General features: G+C 37.9%; 1 protein-coding gene and 1 pseudogene across 1 annotated transcript in view; both read left to right on the top strand.

The window, feature by feature from the left end:
- SLC10A2 (solute carrier family 10 (sodium/bile acid cotransporter), member 2) overlaps positions 1–21,122 on the top strand; it is an 84,470-nt gene that overhangs the window by 8,857 nt on the left and 54,491 nt on the right. The window contains exons 2-5 of the mRNA XM_006879492.1: positions 11,438–11,556; positions 18,039–18,127; positions 19,462–19,637; positions 20,650–20,807. Of these exons, the coding sequence (XP_006879554.1) occupies positions 11,438–11,556; positions 18,039–18,127; positions 19,462–19,637; positions 20,650–20,807 (542 nt within the window). The remainder of the gene's footprint in view (positions 1–11,437; positions 11,557–18,038; positions 18,128–19,461; positions 19,638–20,649; positions 20,808–21,122) is intronic.
- Positions 15,197–16,282, top strand: LOC102862181 (annotated as a pseudogene).

Raw genomic sequence — 21,122 nt, 5'->3', positions numbered from 1 at the left:
TAAAACTCCTTACCACTAAGACAACAGAACTCTTTTTTGAAATCTCTAGTGAAAAGAAGAAATTAGAACCTTTCAATAAGTATAACTTGCTGAAAGACATACTTAAAAACCGTTTAAAATAACATTTTAACTTATCCCACCCTATAAAATCATTGCCTGGGAATCTGATCTGCTCAGTAATATTTCCACCAAACTTAAATCTGTTCTATTGCCATTTTATGCACAAAAGGTTTCGTGGAGGAAGGAGGGTGATGCTGTCAAGCGAATCTGTAGTGGCAAAGGATCATGGTTTGGCTGACACACACTTTTTTGCATCTCTTCAGTTATGGATCTGTCACTCCTACTCTAGCAGTGAACTCAATCATATGATAAGATGACTTTTTCTCCTTCTTTTCTTACTTTTTTGGGGAAGAGATATCAATATATCTTTTTCTTAATTTTGCCAACTTTATATATAAAGTTGATAAAGGATGATGGAAGGAGAATTGGTGCCTTTGAGCTATGGTGTTGGAGAAGAGTATTGAATACACCATGGACTGCTAGGAGAACAAACAAGTTCATCCTGGAGAGGGTGAGGCCAGGCTGCTCCGTGGAGGCAAGGATTCTGAAGATTCATCTCACATACTTTGGACGTGTTGAAAGGAGGGATCAGTCCCTGGAGAGGGACGTCATGCTTGGGAGGGTGGAGGGACAGTGCAGGAGAGGAAGACCCTTGAGGAGATGGATTGATTCCATCACTAGCATAATGGGGATAGGCATGTTGAAGACAATAAGATTGGCAAGGGATAGAGCAAGATTTAGGGCAACTCTACAGCACATAATATCAATCAGCAGCAATATTATCACCTACATTTCTATACTGATTATTTTCTTAATTTTCGTATTGCAACCTTTTACCTACAAGCAAGATTCTACTGAAGATTATCCATAACTGACAGGAACAGCACATCTGCAGAGAACTGCCAGAAGTCCAGTCTGGGTTTAGAAGGGGTCATGATACGAGGGATATTGTAGCTCATGTTAGATGGATCTTAGCTGAAAGCAGGGAATACCAGAGGAATGTCTATCTGTGTTTCATTTATTATACAAAGGCATTTGGCTGTGTGGATCATAACAAACTGTGGCTGACTCTGAGAAGAATGGGAATCCCAGAACACTTGATCATGCTAATGCGAAACCTATACTTGGACCAGGAGGCAGTTGTCAGAACAAAGCAAGGAAACACTGCATGGTTCAAAATTGGGAAGGGTGTACGACACGGATTTGTCTTATCTCCACACCTTTTCAACCTGTATGTAAAACAGGTTATCCGGGAGGCTGGGTTCTATGAGGAGAAGTGTGGTGTCAGAATTGCTGGAAGATATATCAACAATCTGCATTACACAGATGACACAACCCTGCTTGCTAAAATTATAGAGGACCTGAAGTACTCGCTGCAGAGGATCAAGAACTGCAGCTTTAATATGGATTGAGGCTCAATATCAAGAAGACAAAGATTCTCCCCACTGGACCAATTGGCAGCATCAGGATGGATGGTGAAGAGATTGAGATTGTTCACAGCTTTAGTTTGCTTGGCACTAGCAGCCAGGGAATTAGAAGACATTGCAACGGGAAAGTCTGCTCTTAAGGACCTCTTCAATCCTCCCTCTAGCTTCCATATTTCTTTTACTACATAATATTTACTGGGAACTGTTATGGAACCCTATTTGTGGTAGGGTTAAACTTCTAACCAAAAAGCCTAAAGTTCAAATCCACCAATTGCTCCACAGGAGAAAGATAGAAGATGAGGTAGTCTTTTCCCATAAACATTTTATCGCATCAGAAACACAACTGAAGATCACTGTGAGTTGAAAGCAGTAGGTTTGATTTTGAACTATTAGATGCCATGGGAGCATTGGAAGTTTAGTAGTAGAATCCTCTCAGTAGAGGAATCCTGTGTTCCATTCCTGATCAGTACACTTGACATACCCATCACTCATCTGTAAGTGCATGTTAACATGTGAATACAATGCTGAAAAGGTTTCAATGTACTTTCCAAATTAAGGTGAATGGGAAAAAAATGCAAACCCTATGGATCAAACCCACTCAATCTGCAATGAATGATCAGGATAATGGGAAAACGGAACAACAGTTTGTTGTGTGCAGAGTCACCATTGATAGTGCTAAGTACTTTAAATGAATTTGTGTACTTCATCAACAAAGCAATCTTTGATAATTCATTTGAAAGACAACAATTATAAGGTTCAGATTAACCTGACAAAAGTTACATAGTTAATGCATGTCAGTCAGATTTTTAATTTGGACTAGTATTTTAGCTATTGTCTACCTTATTTCTATTATATCTCTTATTCCTAGCAATACCTATAACCATTTCTATTAAGCTTTCAAACTACTTGTTTTACTTCTATTATTATTTTGAATTCTTTATCACTGAATTAGCTGGATTTCCCAAATTAAAAGAATTCTAACATTTCTTTTATTTCCTACAAAATTATCTCTATTAAGTTAATTGATAATTAAAGCCAAGCGATTTTTATTCTCTTGCACAACAGTATTTTCTTCATTCCCATTTAAATTCACTGTAGTATTTTTATTATCCACCTCTAACAACTGGAGCATTAACAGAGAACTGTATTCTAAACACAGATGTGCAGGCACTAGGGATATTATAGCCAATATCAGACGGATCTTAGCTGAAAGCAGAGAGTACCAGAGGAATGTTTATCTGTGTTTCATTGACTATGCAGAGGCATTTGAATCTGTGGAATACAACAAATTGTGGCTAACCTTGAGAAGAATGGGAATCCCAGAACCCTTGATTGTGCTTGTGTGAAACCTATACTTGGACCAGAAGGCAGTCATGATTAGGAAAGGTGTTTATCAGGGAAGAGGGATGCATCCTATCTCCATACCTTTACAATCTATATGCACAACAGGTCATTCAAAGGCTAGATTTTGTGAGGAGGAATGTGACATCAGGATTGGAGGAAGACTCATTAACAACCTCCATTATGTAGATGACATAATTTTGATTGCTGAAACTAAGGAGAACCAGAGGCATTTGCCTCACACTGGGCCAACTGTCAGCATCATGTTAGAGAGAGATTGAGATTGTTAACAGCTTCAGCTTTCTTGGTTCCACAATCAATACTCTTGATACCAGCAGCCAGGAAATCAAAGACTAACTGCATTGGGAAAATCTGCTGTCAGGGACCTCTCTAGAGTACTGAAGAGCAGCTATGTCAGTCTACAGACTGAGGTGCACCTGATATAAGCCATGGTCTTTGCAATTACTTGCTATGCATCAGAGAGCTGGACAATGACTAAGGATGATAGAAGAAAAATCAATGCCATTGAGGTATAGAGCTGAAGAAGAGTATCGAACATATCATGAGCTTCCAAGAGAACAAACAAGTCTTTTCTGGAGAGGGTAAAGCCAGGCTGTTCTTTGGAGTCATGGCTCTTGAAGTTCTATCTGGCATACTGTGGGCATGTTTCCAAGAGGGACCTATCCTTGGAGAAGGACATCATGCTTGGAAGGGTGAAGGAAAGTACAAAGGAGGAGGACCTTCAATGGATTCATTCAGTGACTGAGGTCATAGGAGTAGGTGTGTAGGAGACAATTAAGTTGGCTCAGTATAGAGAGGGGTTCAGAGCTGTTGGACATTAGGTCACTATGAATCACAAGCAAATCTATGGCACACAACAACAATATACAAATAATTTCACTTTTTAATGTAAAACAATGTTTCCTTTTGTTAATTCACTTCATCATACTATTCCTTTAATTCCTCATCTATAAATCCTTGTTAATTCCATTTGGAGTGGTTTAATATGGGTCTTATATTTGTTCAAACAGTTTTGACTTTAGGTCCCTCATTCTCTAGCCCTTACTGGTAGTTCCTCATAACCAAGCTCCCCCACTGAAGCTAAGCCATTTCCTTCTGCAATTCTGATCTTGTTCCTTCTCACGGTCTATAAGAAACTGGTCTTTTAATCAGTTTCTAAAATTGTTTTAGCAGTAGTTCAGAGTTGAAGCTTTCACCAAGAATTTGGCAAGAAAAAGGAGGAGAAAAAAAAGATGTCCTGAAGGTTGCTTTCACTGCTTAAAACAAGAACAAAAAATATTCCAGTTCTCTTCACTATGAGTAGTGCCCTCTTTTTCTTCTCTGTAGAAAGCAAATGAATGCCCATGAACAAAAGGGATTGTGTGATGATGATAACTTTAAATCCATTCTAATATATTTTGAAAATAAGCTGGCAAAGAAATGGAAAATGACAAAGGAAGAAAAGAAGGAAGGAAGAGGGAAAAATAATTTACAAACTTCAGCACTCTAATAATAGGTAATACAAAGTACTATTAATAGCAGATTGGCCTATTTTTCAGCCTCTATAACTTTTCCTTAGCATCTTATTTTGCATCTAAATTAATTAAACTTATGGTCATAACAGAAGATCTTTTATTCACCTCTCTAGTACTTGGTTTTAATGCATATTTTAGATACACTGATATTAATACTTCATCTAATCTTTAAGTACATTTTAAGTAATATTTTTCCTTGTTACAAATTATTACTAGGGAAATTAAGCTACTTTATTCATCTTGAATCTTGACACATCAGCAGATGAAAGTCTTGAAAGCTTTTTTATGGTATCAACATAATTAAAGTGGGATCTCCTTTGAAGAAGAGAGCTCTGGTGGCCAATTGCTAAGATGTTGCACAGCTAACCCTAAGGCAGCATGTTTGAACCTTCTCTATGCTCCATGATAGAAATATCTACAATCTTTTGCCATGGAATTTAAGCTTCTAAAGACCCACTGGAGGGTTTGATAACTTGAAGTAGCTAAACCCAACTTATAATTTCAATGCCTTTCAACCTAACAGCTTTATCTTTTAGCACTTTATCAGAAAATGTTCAACTGCTATTCCTAACATTTTGACTGGCTGGAAATGATAAACTGAAAAGGAGTATCATCATCTTCATTGTCAAAAATAGCACTTAGAGGAACATTTAGAGATCTGTCCTAAAGTACAAAGTTGTCAGTGATAGCATACTCTCCATACACATACAAGGAAGAGCAGTTAATATGGCTGTTACTCAAATTTATGGAACAGCTGCTAATGTAAAAAATAAAGAAATGAATGTGTTTTAATAACTTTTGCAGTCTCAAATTAATTAAACATATAAACCAGCTTCCTCGATAATGATTACTAGTGATTGCAGTTTGAAAGTTGGAAATTAAAAAGGATGACTAGTTTTTGGCCTAGTGGCAAGAACTTGTTTTATAATCCCAAAGGCACATGGTTTGAGATCATGAGCTGCTCTGCAGGATAAAGATGGCTACCTCCTCCCATTCGATTAACTGCCTCTGAAAACCTGCCGGAGGGTCAGCTATGGGTCAGTCAGTAGCAACTCTACAGCACACAACAACAAGAAGGTGAAAAATACAGCCTTTGTGATAGAAGCACCAGCTTTTCATTGCACACAGGATTTGGCAGAATCAATGACTCATTTACTACTACAAATTCCTTTTTTTTCCACAACAAAAATGACAACTGTGCACATGGACTTCACTAGATGGTATACACTTCAGTCTTCAAAATGAATTACACTTAACATTTTAAAATTCCTCCTAAATGGACCAATAAGTATCATGATGTTGATAAAGAATTGAAGTTGTCAATATCTGTGTTGCTGTTGTTAGGTAGTGTTGAGTCAAATAAGACTCATAGTGACCTTATGAACAGGGGATCTGAACCACAGCCTATCCTGCACAATCTTCACACTTCCTGACACACTAGAGCCCATTGCAGAAGCCACCATATCAATCCACCTGCTTGAGGGTCTTCCTCTCCCTCTCTAACCCTCCACCCTTCCAAACAGTATGTCCCTCTCAAAGGAATATCCTCTCCTAGCAACTTGCTCCAAAAAGCACTCTGTCTCCAAAAAGCACTCTGGTTGCACCCTCTCCAAGATATATTTATTTGTTCTCTTGGCCGTCCATGGGATATTCAGGGCTCTTCTCCAAAACCAAAACTCAAAGGCATCAATCCTTCTTCTGTTATTATTATTCATTCTCCTGCTCTCGGATGCATAGCAAGTTTTGGAAAGGCCAGGGCCTGAGTCAAATACATCTTAGTCCTCAAGCTGACACCAATAATTTGACTCCTCAATAATTTGGAGAGATCTCTAACTGCAGACTTTCCAGATACAAAATGTCTCCTGATTTCCTGACTGCTGGTACCAAGGGTGTTAATTGTGGATCCAAATAAGATGAAATGGTTAACAGTTTTAATCTCTTCTTCATCCAGCATGATGTTGCCTATCAGTCCAGTGGTAAGAATCATTGTTTTCTTGATATTGAGATACAATCTAAATTGAAGGTTGTATTCCTTGATTCTCTGCAACAAGTGCCTCAAGTCCTCCTCACTTTCAGCAAGCAGGATTGTGTCAGTTGCATAACATAGGTTATTGATGAGTCTACCTCCAATCCTGATGCCATATTTCTCTTCAGAGAGTACAGCTTCTCAAATAATTCCATATACAGATTAAATATCTTTAGAAACAGTAAATTTCTTCAGAGTAGCTTGAACTTCTCCTTTATCCCCATCGCCTCTTGATTATATATTGTTTCATTAAATTCTTTTGTGTCAGCGAATTACTTTTTATACAGTGACTGTGTACTCCTTCCATCATCTTTTGATGCATCCTGCATCATTCAACATTCTTCCTTCAGCATCCCTAAGTTTTACAACTTGAGGCTTAAATTTGTTCTTCAGTTCCTTCAGCTTAAGAAATATTGAGCCAATTTGTCTCTTTTGATTTTTTTTATCCAGTTCTTTACACATGTCATTATAATACTTTTCTTTGGTTTTCAGAGTTGCCCTTTGAAATCTTCTGTTCAGCTCCTTAACTTTATTATGTATTCCCTTTTCTTTGGTCTCTTAGCCCGCTAAAGTAATATTCAGAGTCCCTTCTGACATATATCTTGAACTTTTCTTCCTCTTCTGTCTTTGTAATAATCTTTTATATTCTTCATGAATGATATTCTTGATGTCCTCCCACAGCTTATCCGATCTTTGTTCATTAATATCCAAAGTTTCATAGCTGTTCCTGAGATGGTCTTTAAATTCTTATGGGATAGACTTGAGATCAAACTTTGGTTCTTGTGGATTTGATTTTATTTTCTTTAGCTTCACTTTGAACTTGCATATGAGTAGTTGATGGCCTTTTCCACTATTAGCACCAAGCTTAGTTTTCATAGGTGATATTCAACTTCTATATCAATTTATTTTCTGTAGATGTAGTCAATCTGATTGCTCTGTAGGCCATCAGGTGAAGTCCATGTGTATAGTTACCATTTGTGTGTGTGTGTGTGTGTGTGTGTGTGTTTGTTGTTGTTGTTGTTTTTATAGAAGGTATTTGCAGTGAACAGGTCTTTGGTTATACAGAATCTATCATTCTATCTCCAGCCTCATTTCTATCATCAAGTCCATGCTTTTCTACTACAAATCCTACTTTCCTATTCCCAAATTTTGCATTCCAGTCACCCATTTTTATCAAAGCAACCTGGTTACATGTTTGATTGATTTTCGACACCAAATATTGGTAGAAGTTCTCTATCTCTTCTTCTTTGGCCCTGGTTGTTGGTTTCTATATTTGGATGATAGTGGCGTTAATAGGCCTTCCTTGTATGCATATGCATGTTACCTTGTCACTCACAACATTGTGTTTAAAGATGAATCTAGAAATAGGATCACATGAAACCTATACTTGGACCAGGAAGTAGTAGTCAGAATAGAGCAAGGGATACATCCTATCTCCATACTTTTTCAATCTGTGTATGAAACAGATCATTCAGGAGGCTGGACTTTATGAGGAGGTATCAGAATTAGAGGAAGACTCATCAATAGCTTGCGTTATGTATATGACACAACGCTACTTGTTGAAACTGAGGAGGAACTGCAGAATGTCAAGGATTATATAGTCTTCAATATTGATTGAAACTCAATATCAAGGAAACAAAGATTCTCACAACTAGGCCAATTGGCAGCATCATGATAATAGACAGGGAAAAGATTGAGATTGTTAATAATTACTGCTTTCTTGATCCACAAGAAATTATTTTGGCACCAGCAGTCAGAAAGTAAAAGTTGAATTGAATTAGGAAAATCTGCTGCCAAAGACCTCTCTAGAGTACTGAAAAGCAATAATGTTTTGAGACTAAGGTACTCCTGGTCCAGACCATTGTCTTCACAATTATTTCCTTGCTATGCATCATAGAGCTGGATAAGGACTAAGGATGACAGAAGAGGAATTGATGTCTTTGAGTTGTGTTGCTGAAAAAGAGGGTTGAACATATAATGAACTGCCAGGAGAACAAATGGGTCTGTCCTAGAGAAGGTGAAACTAAGTTTCTCCTTGGAGGCAAGGATTCTCAAACTCTGTCTCACATACTTTGGGCATGAGACCACAAAGGATTGGTCCTTGAATGGGACATCATGCGTGGAAGGGTGAGGGAACAGGGCAGGAGAGGAAGACCCTGGATGAGATGGATTGACTCAGTCAGTGTCTACAGTAATGGGATTAGGTGTGTCAGAGATAATGATATTAGCTTAGGATAGGGCAGGGTTCAGACCTATTGTACATAGGGTCACTGTGAGTATCAAGTGTCTGGATGGCACATAATATCAACAACATGAAAACAACAGTCGAGGAATTGAAGAACTTACTGCATTTGGTGTAAAAAATAAAAAATCCAAACAACAAAGTAAGAATAGACTCACTTTCATTATTAAAGAGATGTCACTTTGAGGACTAAGATGTAAATGACTCATGTCTTTAAGTTTTAATTGCCTCATATGCACGTGAGAGCTGGGAGGAAGGGGGAATAAGAAAGACCCAAGAAGAACCAATGCCTTTAAATTATGGTGTTAGCAAAGAGTATTGAATGTATCCTGAGCAAAGAGAAGAATCAGTGAATATGTCTTGGAAGAAGAATAGAGAGGGTGCTCCTTAGGCTCAAGGATCATGAGTCTTACTTATTTTGCACACGTTATCAGTTAGAACTAACCTCTGAAGCAAGATATCATACTTGGTAGCATAGAAGGTCAGTAAAACAAAAGAAAAAAAGATCTTCAAGACACTGGATAGACACAGTGGCTGCAACAGTGGACTCAAACAGCAAAGATCATGAGGATGGCACAGGATAGTGTTTCATTCTATCATATGTGGGCTTGCTATGAACTGGGACCGATGCAAAGGCACCTAAGAACAACAGTCCACCGTGTGGACTCTTTCCTCTGTATTCCTTTTAATTTTGTCAAATTTATGCTTGGTTAAATACAGTTTTGGAAAATTCCCCAACTTCAGCTCCTTTCCTTCGCATAAGCCTTTTGTAGTTGTCTCTAATTCATAATAGCACTAAAGGTCATCTTAAGGTCGTCCTGAGGGTTTAGAAGGATATAATCTTTGTGAGAGAAGATCATCACATGTACAGCAATTGGTGATCATCTCTTGTACAGCAATTGGTGACTTTAAATCAGTGCAGTCAAGCACTGAAACACTGCACCTTTGTGTCTCCCTCTTTCTTAGCATAAGATGTTTTCTCTTAGGGAGTACAGTGTAAATATTTATCATTTTCCTTCAAGTATACACAGAATACCTTTAAGAAATAGCTGTTTCAACAGCTATCCATACTGCAAATATTGGGGAAGGGACCTTCTCAAACAATTACTCTGTTAGTTTCCAATTCTCAGTTATGCTGTGACACAGATGTATGGCTATATAGATAATAATAGTAACTCTGTCTCTGGTGCCACACATTGTTCTAAGTAGGGCACATCATTGGCTAATTTAATCCTCTCAACCTATGAAGGTGGAGACTCTTATTATCTATATTTTACAGAGAATATAACTGATATAGGAAAGTCAAGTAAATTTCCCAAGGTCATTTAGAACGTGGCAGTACCTTTTCAAACCCAAACCATCTGGATCAGAGAAAAAAACCAGATTTTAATTACTTCATTTCACAGGCAGAGAATATGCCTTAGGCATGATTTTATTTGAAAGGGGCCAATGAAGACCCGTTTACCAAAAATCTTTCTTCCCTCAGTTTTAATTATGCTGAAAATAACATTATTTGGTATTAATTGCTCAAAATCAAACGTCAAAAAAATGCACCTACTTAGACCTACTCACTAGCTCAAATCCATTTTCTAGGGTAGAAATGCTCTCTAAGAAATAATAGTAGCACAACTCAGGGGTTTTTTTTTAATACATATTTGGTAGATTTTTTTAGCAACTTAACTTTATGGACAATCTCCTCCTGTACAATTTACTGCCTCTAAAAATCCACTAGAGGGTCACCTATGAGTCGGTTCTGAATCAATAGCACACGAGAAAAACTCAGTTCTTATTCAAGGTACACAGTTTGAATTCCACCAAGTGCTCCATAGAAGAAAGATGGGCCATCTCTCCTGAATGGATTACTACCTCTGAAAGCTTGCTGGAGGGTTGAGTTGGTTTCAACTCAATAGTATTCAACAACAACAACAACAACTTAATTTTAAGACCCCAAACCTACCATGCCTGTATGCATGTTTTGTTTTGGTTTTTTTTTAAATAAAATTTTTCTTTTACCTGGTTTACTTAGAAAGTTCATGAACATTGTTTTTCACAACAGATCTTTCCTATTTCCTTTACCTACTCTTCCCTCCACCCATCAAATTGGGCAACACTATGATTATTACCCCCTGCCTCTGCTCCCACCCTCCACTCCTTAGACCTTAGATCCTCATACGTTTTACTAGTTGTCTATTTCTACATTAATAATATTTTCTTTTGTCTTATAAGTCAGTTTCTTTTTCTTTTCTCAAGTTATAGCCACATGGTACATAACTTGACTGCTTGAAAAAGGGCATTGTGGACTCTTCCTTCAGACTTGCAATCTCCTTCAAGGGCTCATTTTGGTATTAAGGATATCCAGTTTATGTAAACTGAGTCACACAAAATCCACTGAACTTTTGGCTGGTATATCTGTTTCTAATGTTATCGGATCAGTGATTCAAGATGTGGTACATATGAGGTATTTCTATTAAAAACAACAACACAAAAAAACCCCAATAGATTTAAACTTTAATTACATGTGTTCTATTATACTTGAGAATAAATATAAAACAAGAAAGGCATAACTCAAGAAAAAGTAAGATGATAACAAATATGGACTTTACTGTTTGACCAAGGCCATCCCTGCACAAGTTTATGCAGATGCCTACTTCTAGCCATACGAGACTATTGGTTAACACAGTCATTCTATAAGATGAAGTTATTGGTTAAGATTGTCTTTTGCAGGGCTTGTTATTCATGAGAGAATAATGAAACAAATACTTACCTAGACAGCCCAAGTAGACCTGTCATTATCTTTTCTTTTCAGCGTCAGCATGACTACATGTTCTACACTGCTTTCCCTAGGGATGATGCCACTGTGTCTCTTTATCTATACCAAAATGTGGGCTGATACTGGGACAATCACGATTCCCTATGATAGTATAGGTAAGTCATTCTTATGTAAGATGTTTTAATGTCATCTTCATACTTTGAGTTGTTCTTTCAGAAAAGAGTACTGACTATTACGTGGATGGCCAAAAAAATACAGAAAGATTTCTTAGAGAAGGTGCAGTCAGAGTGCTTCTTGGAGGTAAAGATGGAGAAGCTATTCCTTAGAAAGGGACATCATGAATAGAAAGGTAGAGAGTCACAGAAAGAGAGAAAGACCCTCAACAAGCTAGACACACTGACTGCAACAATGGGCTCATATATGTCAGAAATGATGAGGATATCACAGGAGAGGACAGGGTCCAGGTCAATTATTCATGCAGGTTGTTATGAATTTATACTCAACCTGACAGTGTCTAACAACAACAACTCTTCTGCTTATCCTCTAGGGATTGTCAAACAAGACTTTGATTCCACTTTTATTTGCCTCTTCCTTGCATGATTAGCAACAAAATCTGATTACAAATACTACAATTAAACATGAAGAAGTATTGGTAGAACTTAAATTCCCATCTTGATTTCATGGGAAAAAAATGCATTTTACCTCAATTCAAACCATCATAGAAAGGAAGCTTATGTTACTAGTATACAAGAGTTTCCTTTCTTTCCATTATTCATAGTCTAAACATTGTTAATGGTCATCCAGTCTGCCCCTAACACAGAATAGCCACATGCACAACAGAATAAAATTCGACTACCAGGGCCCTGCACCAGCCCCATGATCAATGACAATCAGTTGCAGATCAAACCTTTTTTACCTAATAATGATAGGAGTCTGCACTTAGACACTCAAATGTAAGAGGGGGGAAAAAAAAACCTCAACAAATTATTATAAACCAGCATATTTGATACGCAATGAGTTTCACAACAAGAAACTAACAAATGAAACATCTTATTCCTAATATTCAACTGTGAGCTGTGTTATGGTTGACAAGTTCATTTAATGGTGCAGTTTGCATTCCATGCCCTACGGGACTGATTTTCTAACTAGAACTCTGACTCCTGGACATTTACATTCACAACAAAAATCAAAGGAAGTTTTCCTTTTTTCTGTTTTTGGAAGATTGTGAGAGATAAAAATTGTCGGTGTGGTACAGGGATAAGGAAAATGCAAGATCATTCTTGGAACACTAAAGCAAGCCATTGCCCATAGATATTTCATATTTAAAAAGAAATGTTAAAAAAAAAGTAATGTACCAGAAACAATAACCAGGTACATTATGTACATCACACACAGGATTGGGTAAGCTTTCTGTCTGTGCTCCTAAGATTGCTACGAGTCATAGTCAACGCGATGGTACCTAGAAAAACACCCTTCGATACAAGTGACTCTCTAAATGGATTGCCTCATGAAGGCATGAATTTATCACTGAAGGGTACATGTAAGAAAAGACCAAATGTTGACTCATCAAGATGTTTGAAAAAGGGATTCTTATTCAGGAGAAAATCTTAACCAGCTAATGTTTTAACTTCTCCATTTCTATGAGACATTTTGGCTGGGATAAAATGTGATTTAGAGTCTACACAACTCAAATAAAACAAACTTTTAGAAAACTCTTTAGTATTTCCATCTAATCTTTTTCTCTCTGTCTTTCCTATTATGGCCATCAGACAAAAGAAGTCCTTGGCCTTGGCCTACTCTTCCTAGTATGTTTTTTTCTTTTCTTTTCTTTTCTTTTCTTTTAGTACAAGGTCTTTCTACTGATGCCTGAGGAATTCCATTATATCAGATTCCAACAATCCAAACCAACTGCCATTAAATCAATTCTGAATCATAGTGGTGCTCCATCAGTTTCCCAAGGCTATAAATCTATAGAGATAAAACTGTTCATCTTTCTACTGTGGAATAGCTGCTGGAATCAATCAATTATCTATTGGTTATCAGCCTTCATTGAATACAATACCAGTGATCCTTTCATGTCAGATAAACTCTCCGACTGTGTAGTGATCTCCACAACCACTTGCCTGTGTCTCCTGCTGCTAGACTCTCATGCTGCTCTCTGTGTGGATTTCTCTCTTAAACAACCTCCAAGTGATAGTGTTGGAATTTTATGCTACTGTCTGAGAAAAGAGTTTAAACTCTTCTTAACATTCATTCCTTACTGGAAAAATGTTCTATGACATTATTGGATAATTCTAACTATTCTGTTGTTGTTGTGTACTATAGAATTGGAACCAACCCATAGCTGACCTTCCAGCAGGTTTTCAGAGGCAGTTAATCGCTTGGAAGGAGATTGCGATCCTTCTCTCACAATTCTAACTACAGTGTGAATGAGAATCCTTAGAGAAAATAAATTTTTAAAAGATTGTGAGAAAGAGCAATTTTCAACTCAGCAGAGAAAAGAAAAATCATCCTAACAGAGGAAAAAGCAAAAAGAGAAGAGAAGGGAAGGTTCTTTTTAGTTGCTTGCTTGCCTTAAATGAGAGGAGTATGAGAGACAAAAATAAACTTTTCTTATTTATCATTTTTCCAGTTATTCTCCAACTTAACCTTCTTACAGTTTTTTTTCTAATCTTTTAGCAAATAAAATATACTATCTCAGTACTTCATGGGGATAGGATGTTAGCGCTACTTTGTAAATGGAGAACTAGAGCATCAGGGTAATTTAATTTTCCCAAATTCACTGGAAAGTTGGATGCAGTCCCCAAATCTGCTCTTCATTCAGCTGTGTGGGCAGGCTCGTAGTATACAATGCTGATTCAATAGCATACAGATGAGTTAACATCTGGGTGAGGTTTGTAATAATGTCTACAACTGATAAAACTAAAACAACAACAAAACCACTACAGCAATTTAATACATCTAGTTCGTTCTATGCCACATTTCTGAGTGTCTGTGTACCAAGAAATTTATATTAAATTAATTGTTTAATTTTCCCAATAGCAATGTGAGGTAGAAATGTACACACTCCTGTGTGCAAAGTAGAGTAAATCCATAGTCATTTCAGAAGCATAGCACCAGATGCCTTAAGATGCCTCTGAGCTGTCAATCTTTCATTTAGTATCACTCTACCCACACTACAAATGGAAAAACCAAAACTTAGAGAGGTTAAATAATTTTCACAATACCCACAATTATAAAGAAAGAAATACTCAGATGGTGTCTGTCTTCACCACATAACTTTACCATTACTCTTTTTTAATTCTCTTTCTTTCTACACCTCTTTCCTCCTCAACCTACAAGTTAAAGAGCAAGCTGTGATTTCAAACATATAACTGAAAGCAGGTGCATTTTCCTCTAAATAAATAGGCATGTTGCATAGAAAGTACAAGTTCATGGAGATAAGGAAAACAAACAGAGCCTGAAAGAGGGGGCCTGCCATGAAGAAGGTCCAAAATTACAGGGGAATAAAGAGTTAAAACCACTACTATAGGATATAAAAAAGAGTATGAAGAATCTTTTCCAGACAACTTCAAATCCCTAAAAAAAAATCATTTGTGCCATAGATTTCAATAGGTGGTCTTGATATTTTATCTTGTTTCTCTGGGTTGCCCCAAAGAGATAGGCCTTCTTAGCAAGGGGTCCAGTTGGGGAAAGTGGCCTTCCAATTTAGGAGACTTAGCTCACTTAAAATACATTATCAGCTCGCAGACTCCATGACCCCGCCTCCTCTCCCTCCTTCCGCTGCTGGGGCTCATTCATTCCGCTAGGTTCCTGCCAGACCCCTGCCTTCTCCTGCATCCGCCAGCCATCACCACTCCCACCGCCTCCCCCACCGCTGCCAGCATGTCGGGCTCTGCCACCGAGGCCCCGTGTGCCATTCAGATCTGCCGGATCATGCGGCCGGATGGCGCCAATGTTGCTGGCAATGTCCACGGGGGACCATCCTGAAGATGATTGAGGAGGCAGGAAGCCGTCATCAGCACCAGTCATTGCAACAGTCAGAATGGGGAGCGTTGTGTGGCTGCCCTGGCTCGCGTGGTGGAGCACACCGACTTCCTGTCACCCATGTGCATTGGTGAGGTGGCCACCTATACCTCCAAGCACTGTGTAGAAGTCCGGGTCAACGTGATGTCTGAAAACATCCTCACAGGTACCAAAAAATTGACCAACAAGGCCACTCTCTGGTATGTTCCCCTGTCACTGAAGAACGTAGACAAGGTCCTCAAGGTGCCCCCTGTTGTGTACTCACGCCAGGAGCAGGAGGAGGAGGGTCAGAAGCGGTACGAGCCCAGAAGCTGGAGCGCATGGAGACCAAGTGGAGGAACGTGGACATCATGCAGCCAGTCCTCAACCCAGAGCCGAACACCGTCAGCTACAGCCAGTCCAGCCTGATCCACCTTGCGGGGCCTTCAGATTGCACCCTGCACGGCTTTGTGCATGGAGGTGTCACAATGAAGCTCATGGATGAGGTGGCCGGGATGTGGCTGCCCGCCACTGTAAGACCAACATCGTCACAGCTTCGGTAGACGCTATTAATTTCCACGACAAGATCAGAAAAGGGTGTGTCATCACCATTTCAGGCCGCATGACCTTCACCAGCAACAAGTCCATGGAGATTGAGATCCTGGTGGACGCTGACCCCGTGGTGGACAACTCACAGCAGCGGTACTGGTCTGCCAGTCCTTCACCTACGTGTCCCTGAGCCAGGAGGGCAAGTCGCTGCCTGTGCCCCAGCTGGTGCCTGAGACAGAGGATGAGAAGAAACGCTTTGAGGAAAGCAAAGGGCGGTACCTGCAGATGAAGGCCAAGCGGCAGGGCCAGGCAGAGCCCCAGCCCTAGACATCTGCCTCCTGTGGGCCTCAAGCAGCCAATGAAGGAACCCAAATTATCGAATCCCTTAGGAGTTGTCCCCTTGGCCATAAACCCAATTTACGTTGAGAGCTGGTGTTGTGTGAAGTGTTTGTAACGCAGTGTTAACCTATACTCTGTCCTAAAAACGTATACACCAAAGCTTATTTATATCATTCCAGTATAAATGCTACACAGTGTTGTCCCCACACTGGGACCCTGGGATGACCTCTGTCACTGCCAAGTATGTGAGGAATCCAGCATCACTAATAAAGCTTCTATCTGGCTGGGGGGAAAAAATACATTATCAAAAGTTTATCATGTTTACACCCCAAGCACAATGCTTGCACCTAGATTCAAGAAAAGTGTACAATCAAGTCACATCAGAGGTATTGTAACTTAGGGCTTACAAATTTCACAAAGTTTTAAAAAATATCTAGAGACTCAAGAATGGAAGTCTCTTTCAAAGTAGCAAGGCTATTACCAATATGTCAATCAATGGTTCTTTCCATATCCTTTGTTCCACCATCTTTCTCCATAATGTCTCTTATCTACTTGTTTTTTCTTTCCTGATCTTAGTATCCTTTGTTGTGGTTGTTGTTATGTGTCATCAAGTCAACTATGACTCACAGCAACCCCATGAACAACAAACGGCTCTGAACTCTGCCCTATCCTAACCAACTTCACCATCTCCAACACATCTGATCACATTGCTACCAATGAGTCATTTCTGGGCAAAAGTCATTGCTAACCCTTAGCTGACCAGAAGAGCTACAAAGACTACTAACAAATCCTATTTTCTTACTCTTGTGTTTACTTTACAATAAAATTAAAATTAAAATATTTGCTATCTGGAATCTCTTTTCTACTCATGGTTCAATATTACTCCCGAACTAAACAACTTCTGGGCTTAAATTTCATTATTTTACTCCTCTTTTTCAATGCATCTTTAAGAGACTGTTTGTAAAAGAAACAAACCATAAAAAGTCAGAAATTCTTGGTGTTAGATTGTATAAAATCAGCTATTGAACAAATGAGTGTTAAATAATACAGAGAAACAAGCCTTTTGTCACAAGAACAGTCATAAATTTAACACAGTGAAATTGAAGGATGACTCATTTATCTGCCTGGGTGAACACATTTCTGTAAAGAATTATAATTACCTGAGAGGTCGCCAAACGTATTATCTCACGGAAAATTTAAAGCATGTGTTTTCAACCTGTTCTCTCACCTCTATGTTGCAGATTTAAATAATGGAAGTTACTCTTAAATAGAAAGCATTAGCTTTTTGATAATTAGAGATCTCAAGTTAATGTAAGTTTTTAGTTTTGTTACTACCATGAAGTAAAAAATAAATATACCTACACACTCACACATACAAGCATACATGAAAGGTAATTTTTACACTAGGATATAAAGATACAAAGTTTAAATGATCCAAGATTCAGATAAATAGAAGCTATAAATAATTGGCAGTCAGTCTAAGAAATTATGGAAAAAATAATGTGGACTTTAGAAAAAGGATTTATATCATCAATATTAGCAATTTCCTATCAAGAATATGAAATTATTGAATTAATCATTCTTTGGAATGAGTAATGATAGTTAACTGTTTTATTATATTTTATATACTCATGATGGAAGACTAAGCTATTATCCAAGCTTTTTTTAAGCTGTGGATCCTTTTGCTCTTCTCTTTTCTGGGCTCTGTGTCCTGTCGATCTAATAGTCTTTCTTTTATTTTTAGGTATTTCTTTGGTAACTCTTGTTATTCCTGTTTCTGTTGGGATGTTTGTTAATCACAAGTGGCCCCAGAAAGCAAAGATCATACTTAAGGTAAGTGTCTTATGACATGGCTGTACAGATATTATCCCACGATAATAACTGAGATTACATATAGGCATAACCACTCAACGTTTTCCACCAGCCATTCCAACTAAGTAAATTAATAGATAAATATTAGTTTATAATTACAGATTAAAATCAAGATATAAATACAGGCAACTACATTTTTCTCCTGTTGTTGTTAAGTGCCATGGAGTTGTAGGTGACTCATAGTGACCCTATAAAGGAATGTCCTCAATACTTGTGTGACTTTCATCCTTTCTCCAGGTTCATAGGGTTTCCAGAGGAAAGTTATTACAGAAGTGGATGCCACTCATGCTTCCAAGCTGGAAGTTCCAAGAACATTTTTCTCCTAAGTGGACAAAATAAATTAGCTGATACTCCCCCTTTCTCTTGGGAGAGGAGATTCACCATCTCCTGCTTTTGGAGCAAAAAAGCAAATATCTAAAAGACAAGAGTAATAGCAACATCTTGCATATTTCTATGCCTCTTTGAAAGTGTCTTTTTTTTTTACCCCTTTTATAATTGTTGAAATAATTATAAAAAGCAATTGGCAAGAGGTAAAAAATTATAAACTGTTATTACAAATGAGGAAATTAGAATTAAAAAATTCCATTATTTGTGAAAGAATACAGAATAGGAGAAATCAGGAAACAAGACTTTCTGGCTTTTACTCTAATATAGTTTCTTTCACCACGACAAGAATAATTTCCAAGATAGATCATTATTTTTTTACATGCTATTTGAATATGAATACATAAGTCCTATTACTTTCCTTAAAGTGTGGGCAAAACTCAGCTTTTTTAATACAGGCTGAGTGCAGTCACCTTCAAACTAGCATTGTGTTACGAGAACATCATTATCACTGCTGTCGTTGTTGTTGATGTTGTTGTTGTTGTTAAGAGCTGTTGTTTTGAGTACAACTCATAGTGACCCTATGAGCAGCGGATCTGAATCTCATCCTGTGCTATCTTCACATTTCCTGACACACTAGAGCCCAATGTGAGTATTCATGTCAATCCACTTGATTGAGGGTCTTCCTCTCCTTCGCCAACACTCCACACTTTCCAGCATCATGTCCCTCTCCAAGGAACACCTCCCCCCCAGCAACATGCCTAAAGTATATGAGACAAAGCTTCAGCTTCCTTGCTTCCAAAGAGCACAGCAGCTGCACCCTCTCTAAGACGTATTTGTTTGAATAGGAATGTCAGAAGAATATATTATTATCACTACCCTAAATAAAAAAAAGACTTTATCTTCTTTTCTGCTAAATGTATATTCACTTCTTTTGACACATGATTGTTGAGTTTGTGTTTCTCTTTCAGATTGGGTCCATAACAGGAATCGTTCTCATTGTGCTCATTGCTGTGATTGGAGGAATATTGTATCAAGGTTCTTGGTCCATTCATCCCAAACTCTGGATTATAGGAACAATATTTCCTATTATTGGCTATTCCCTGGGTTTCTTTCTAGCTAGAATAGCTGGTCTGCCCTGGTACAGGTATGTCATTTTTAAAAATCAAACTGGAATTGTTTTTGTGTTGTGCTGTAAAAATCCTTGATCTTTAATGATTACTGGCTCTATTTCTGAAAATATTGTTCTAAGCAGATTCAGTCTTTCCCAGATTGTGTAAATATGTTGACTGGCTCTTTTTTTGCTCATATTCTTCTTTCCTACTCTTCCATTACCATGCATTATACTACTATATACTATTATACGATATAGCAGAGTGTATAGAGTGATGAGGGTTTTTCCAGCCAGTAATGAGAACTGAATTTCACATTAGTACATTTTTCTTCCTAATAGCCATTCTGATTCAAGTGACAGATAAAAAAGTAGAGGATAGAACATTTTACGTTAGGAAAAGATGAGTAGAATTGAACAGTGAAGCAATGTTTAAATGAGAAAGACCTAGACTTGCATTCTCCGTGCTACTTACCAACTGCAGCACCACTGGACAGACATTCATCCTTTCTCAAGTTTTCTCATCTTTAAAAAGGGGGTAATAATGCCTATTTGCAGTCTTAAGAGTTAATCCATTAAAACAGATTAATCAGAAAAACAAATTCAGCTTAAGCAAGGAAACAACTACAAGAAATACCTAAAGTATTTGCTGCATAGTACTGTACGCTGTGGTCAAGGATAAAATTATAATGGCTGAAATAAGTAGCTTTGCTTTTTAAGTAATGCTTATGTAAATGGTCCAGCTTCACACACCTTAGTATATGTATAAGTATTTGTTCTCAATCAACACTGAAATGGTGACAATTCCAATCCAGCCAGAGGAAATAAATAAACCTGACAACTGGCTTCAGCCAGGTCACAACCTTGAAAGCCCTGTGGAGCCGTTCTCTTTGGCATGTACATAGTCCACTAGGCGTCAATTATAAAGAACTCAATCATAGTAAAATACATCACTTGCTCTCTATATGTATATTAATGTTATTGAATAGCCTCAACAACCAAAACCAACACACACAAAAAGTATGTATACTTTTAATATTTATTTTAGGTGTCGGACAGTGGGTTTCGAAACAGGGATGCAGAATACCCAGCTGTGTTCCACCATAGTCCAGCTCTCCTTCAGTCCTGAGCAGCTCACGTATATGTTCACCTTCCCACTCATCTACAGCGTTTTCCAGCTGGTTTTCGGAGGATTATTCTTAGGATGTAAGTGATAATACTAATCACACTTAATCATGCTGTTCTTCTTTTAAAAATCCTAGAGTTGCTTAGATAGCATTTTTATAAGTTCCTATTTCTGATCATCAACTATACAAATAAGCGAGAGAAAGAAAAAGCAACTCAATTTCTGATAAAAAGTTTGTTATTTTGCTAACATTTTCTTGTGAACTTTATATTTAAGTCTTCAATATGATTTGCCTCTCAGTGTCAGGAAAACAAAATTCTCACTGCTGTACCAATATGCAACATCATAATGGAGAAAAGATTCATCTTACTTGAATCAACAATCAAGACACTTGG

This window comes from Elephantulus edwardii, unplaced genomic scaffold (genome assembly GCF_000299155.1).
Source record: "Elephantulus edwardii isolate Elephantulus edwardi_28Jun2011 unplaced genomic scaffold, EleEdw1.0 scaffold00003, whole genome shotgun sequence".
In the NCBI taxonomy this organism is placed as follows: Eukaryota; Metazoa; Chordata; class Mammalia; order Macroscelidea; family Macroscelididae; genus Elephantulus; species Elephantulus edwardii.
The sequence above is the reverse complement of the archived record's forward strand: the minus strand, read 5'-3'. Positions and strand labels throughout refer to the sequence as shown.